Source organism: Ursus maritimus, unplaced genomic scaffold (genome assembly GCF_017311325.1).
Source record: "Ursus maritimus isolate PB19 unplaced genomic scaffold, ASM1731132v1 scaffold_4, whole genome shotgun sequence".
Classification (NCBI taxonomy): domain Eukaryota; kingdom Metazoa; phylum Chordata; class Mammalia; order Carnivora; family Ursidae; genus Ursus; species Ursus maritimus.
This window is the reverse complement of record NW_024426552.1, coordinates 56,515,792-56,520,840: the sequence shown is the minus strand read 5'-3', so window position 1 is coordinate 56,520,840 and position 5,049 is coordinate 56,515,792. Positions and strand designations below refer to the sequence as shown.

Genomic DNA, 5,049 nt, shown 5'->3' with positions numbered 1-5,049 from the left:
AATGAGGGATTTTATGTAGGAGGTTTTTATGAGCCAGGCCTGGAGTAGTAACATGACATCTGCTCATGTTCTATTGGCTATATTTGTCACATGGCCACACTGACTTCTGTGGAAGTTGGGGAATGTAGTGTAGTGGCCTCAGCAGAAATAGAGTCAGGGTTTGGGTACAGATAGCTAGTTTCTGCCTATAGTAAAGGACAGGACAAGTGCTAAGATTAATACCTATTTTATTAGTAACTGAACATGAGCCAAGAAATAAACTAGTAAATAATTTCATATATAACTTACATTGACTCTTTTCTCTCTTTGTTTCTTTATTATAACTCCCTCATGTTTAAAACAGGACATAGAATGGAAAAAGTACCGTAGTTCTGTCACAGGCTCAAAAACACTGTGACACTGATTGCTAGTTGCCTGAGCCAATGCTCATCTTCCCCTTTCTCTTTGTGGTAGAAGATTGTATTCACGACTCCAGATCTTTCTCCCTCCCTCTGTCTATGTAATTTGTCAGTGATTTTTGAGTTGGAAACATAAAGCAAGTGCATGTTTCTCTAACTCATGTAATTTGCTCTAGCCAATCAAACGAGGCAGAAATGGTAGTGTACCAGTTTTGAGCTCACATCTCAAGAAGTCCTGTGTGTTTCTGTTGCCTGTCCATGAGAACATGCCTGGGCTAGTCTGCTGGAGGTTGAGAGCAGAGCTGGGTCATCCTAGTCCCATTCATCACCTCACTGTTGAGGCCAGCCTAGATAATGCAACAGTTAGTAACTCCTAGACAAGGGAGAAGCTCAATCAAGGTTGGAAGAGCTGCCTACCTGACCCTCAGATGATCCTAGACATTTGAGCAATTGTTGCTACAAAGGTTTTGTAATTATTACACAGCATTATTATGGTATTATATCTCTGATACAGTGCTTAATAACATGACTCCCATTTTATTTTGTATGGAGACACACTTAACTAAAAGACATTTCTCAGTTTCCCTTGCAACAAAGTGTGACTACGTGTTAAAATTTTTGCAAATAAGGTGTAAGCATATATCTTGTGTGATATTTTTAGGATATCTCTTTAAAGACAAAGAAGAGATCCTCTTTTGTTTTTCTTCCTTATCTCCTGGACTGCAATACTGGTGTAATGACTGGAGGTCTAGCAGCCAACTTGGGCCATGGATGACATTGAGGATGGAAGTCACTCACTAAGATGACGGAAAAGAAAGACAGAGGATCCTGGGCCCTAATGACCATGGAGTTGCCATACTAAACCCTAGAATACCTATTGTAAAATTCTTTCGTGTGAGAGAAAATATACTATTGTGTTCATGCCACTGTTATTTTGAGTTTTACTCCATACGCAGTTGAACTTAATCCTAGTTAACACAAGTACCTATTTTGCCAGTTTCAAGGTTTGCTGTTAATCTTGCAACACAAGTTATACTCTATTCATGTGCATTTTTCATGTTCTGTTTTCATTCTTCCCATGGAGATTATGAAACAGGTGTAACTTCGGAAGATATTAACCATATGTATAAGAACCAACTCTATGATAGTTCCAGAAGAATTCCTGGTTATGTAAAGCTGAAGGATACTCTGGCCTTGTGATAGAAAAGGGCTTGGGAATCTGGAGATGTGCAAAGATCATCTAATAGTCAGCCAATCCCTACACATGTGAGGACATGTCTGCATTACAGGCTTGGGAAGATAAAGACACTGTTGTAGGCTCTTAGAGAGGATCTGATCAGGAGAAACAGAGGAACTGAAATCTGTGGGGCTTTATTGTGTTAATCCTTTTTTCTGCCATCATTGACGTAAAAGGACTCCATTATTCCTGGAAGAGATTTATCTGAATTCATGCTTCTTCACTGCCATGATTTTCTATGTGATGTCAGATTGGAAGAATAAAAAGCTATAGCTACTGTCTCTCAATCTCTTAGCCTTGCATAAAGATAAAAAAACATTTTTTCCCTAAATACATATATGCATACATATATACATGTACAACAAATTAATTGTGGTCCTAAATTGAGGAAAATGGGGAGCAACCTTTAGCAAAACATAGATAGCCACTAGATGGTGCTTCAACTTAATTCTTTTAACATTTGAAGCAAGCTAAAATCTAGCCTCAGGTAGTAATCCTGCATTTTTTTTTCCTTTAATTTTCCCATTCAACTGCCTCTACATTTATTAATTCTTTAGGTTTTCTTGGGTAATTTTAGGACAATTACAGAAGGAAGAAAACAATTGTTAAAATTAAAAAGAAAAAATGTCTGGTTCCTAAACTTGAATTGCACTACTCCTGCCACTTAATTTTGGTAGAAACATTTAGTTTATCAAACAAGATAAGGATGGATATTAATAGTCTAGTTTCAGGGAAAGAGGAAATATGAGAATCTCTTGGTGGTTAAACCAAGATCAGTATTCACTTATTTCTTAAACGGAGTGTCGAGATCTTCGATCACTAAAGAGCAAATAGCTGCTTGTTAGTGTTACCAGCAGCAGATGGTTTGAGCTACAAATAAAACTCACTGGCCTTCTCTATTGTTGGGTCCAACCCCATTTCTCTTGGCCCATGACTTTTATTTATTTATTTATTTATTTATTTATTTATTTATTTATTTTTAAATTTTATTTATTTATTTGACAGAGATAGAGACAGCCAGCGAGAGAGGGAACACAAGCAGGGGGAGTCGGAGAGGAAGAAGCAGGCTCATAGCGGAGGAGCCTGATGTGGGGCTCGATCCCAGATCGCCGGGATCACGCCCTGAGCCGAAGGCAGACGCCCAACCGCTGTGCCACCCAGGCGCCCCTGGCCCATGACTTTTAGAGGCCTATGTGGTATTTTAAAGCTGGAAGGAAGCTACAGATAAGTAGGCCAACTTCCTTGTTTTACAAAAAAGGAAACTAAGACACTCAGAGTTAAGTGTTACTAAGAAGCCAGCTGGAGTGTGGACCTGCCTTGTTTACTGATGAGAGCACTCACAAAGTGGACCTTACAGTTTGTTTTGTTTGGAGAGAGAGTTGGGGTTCAAGAGGGAATTTATGGGAGTCTTCAAAAAGATGACAAAATGAAAAAGTGAAATAACACATGAAATATTTGTGAGATTAATTACTATCTTCAGGGAAGGACTAGATATTATTATTAAAAATTGAGTGTCACCACATGTCAAGGATATCACATTTAAGCTTTTTTTTTTTTAAGATTTATTTATTTATTTGAGAGAGGGGGGAGGGGCAAAGAGAGAGGAAGAGAATCTCCAGCAGACTCCTGGCCAAGCATGAAGCCTGACGCAGGGCTCGATTTCATGACCGAGTCATGAGCTGAAGGCTCATGAGCTGAAATCAAGTGTTGGACACTTAACCAAATGAGCCACCCAGGTGCCCCCACATTTAAGCTTTGAGAATTCAAATGCAATGGAGAGATTTTAAAAATTGCTTCTTTAAATCTTACTTCAGTCCTTTCTACAATTTGGAAGCAGGAGGAGACGGAAGAGGACATTTTGTCTGGTAGGGAAATACACCAACTGTTTAGAGAGGAAAGGTAAAGCTCAGGTCATAGAATGCATTGGGAATACCAAAATAAAGGGAACTAAAATGGTCAGCATAATTTTTTTTTTAAGTGTTATCTCTGGACTCCAATGATGGGAATTTGGGGACCCTTGAGGAATCGGGTAGAAGAAGTAGACTAGGCCTTAGCTACAAAAAGAAAGTTGGGTGGTTGTCAATTCTCCATGACGGGATAGCTAAAGAATTCTCGAATTAAGGATGCCTTTCTGTTAGCATTTCGTTAAAGTCTGTTATATACAACAGCCTTCATGTGATTGATGGTGATTTAGAAATGAAGGAAGAAGGAACCCTACCCACATCCTGGGGAAAACAGTACACAGAAGGCAGCAGTTGGCAGCTCGGGTATAAGAAACCAAGGGTGACCAAGAAACTCGTCTGGGATTTGAAGTTTATAGTAAGAGATAACAAGAAGCCAGCAAAGAAAGGCAGACCATGAAAACCCAGTACTGATGCTGTAATGGAGGTAGGTACACAGTGCCAGAGCGATCAAAGGCAGGAACACGCAATTCTGGGTGAATGTGTGGGTTGAAGGTCAGGAAAAGCTTTGGATGAACTAGGAAGCTTTCAGCTGCAATAAACAGAAAGTAGGGTTCTAACAACAAAAACATTTATTATCTTACATAAGAAGGCATCCAGAAGGGGCGCCTTGATGGCTCAGTTGTTTAAGCATCTGCCTTCGGCTCAGGTTCTAATCTCAGGGTCCTGGCATTGAGTCCCGTCTCGGGCTCCCTACTCAGCAGGCAGTCCACTTCTTCTCCTCCCTCTGCTCCTTCCCCTCGCTCATGCTCTCTCTCTCTCTCTTGCTCTTTCTTTCTCAAATAAATAAAAACTTAAAAGAAAAAAAAGAAGGCATCCAGAAGTAGAACCAACTTTAAGTCTGGTTGTTTCAATGGCTCTACAACATCTTGAAGGGCCTGGATTTCATCCTCATCTTTGCTCTGCCATTTTCAGTGTTCGCTTCATTCTCAGGCTGGAAGTGAGAAGGCGTTGGCCATCCCAAGGCCATACGGCATGTTCGGAGGAAGAGGGTTGACCATGTATTTCTCAAATCCCATCTTACTTGTGAGGACTGACAGCCCCACATTCGTTTCTTCTCTTGCCTAATTGGCCAAGGCCACGGGACAATTCTTTATCTAATCTCTGGCAGAGACCAAGATGTTCTTTGTGTTGATTAGGACTTCTGTGGAGCTGGGCTAAAGTCAGCACCTTTCACCAGGCACCTATCCTCGTGGGAGAAGAATGAAGAGAGACCTGAATAAAAACTGGAGCTTCAGTGAGGAGAATGCCTGAGAACGCTTAGTGAAGAAGATGGTAACAGTCGAGCTGAGTTCTAAAAGACGCACAGGAATGCTGCAGGTGCGCCAGGGCAGGGAAGAAAGGGGAGAGGCAGCATGGGTAAAGACAGGGGACTGTAACAGAGCATGTCTCTTTCCAGGCAATGGAGAAACTATATCGTCCCACACAAGTCCTGCATTTCAGGAAGTCATCT

General features: G+C 40.8%; 1 protein-coding gene across 1 annotated transcript in view; it reads left to right on the top strand.

The window, feature by feature from the left end:
• Positions 1 to 1,598, top strand: part of LOC103677361 (cell surface glycoprotein CD200 receptor 2-like) — a 14,518-nt gene extending 12,920 nt beyond the window's left edge. Inside the window, exon 7 of the mRNA XM_040621721.1 lies at positions 1,483 to 1,598. Within this exon, the coding sequence (XP_040477655.1) occupies positions 1,483 to 1,598 (116 nt within the window). The remainder of the gene's footprint in view (positions 1 to 1,482) is intronic.
• The last annotated feature ends 3,451 nt before the right edge of the window (positions 1,599 to 5,049 follow it).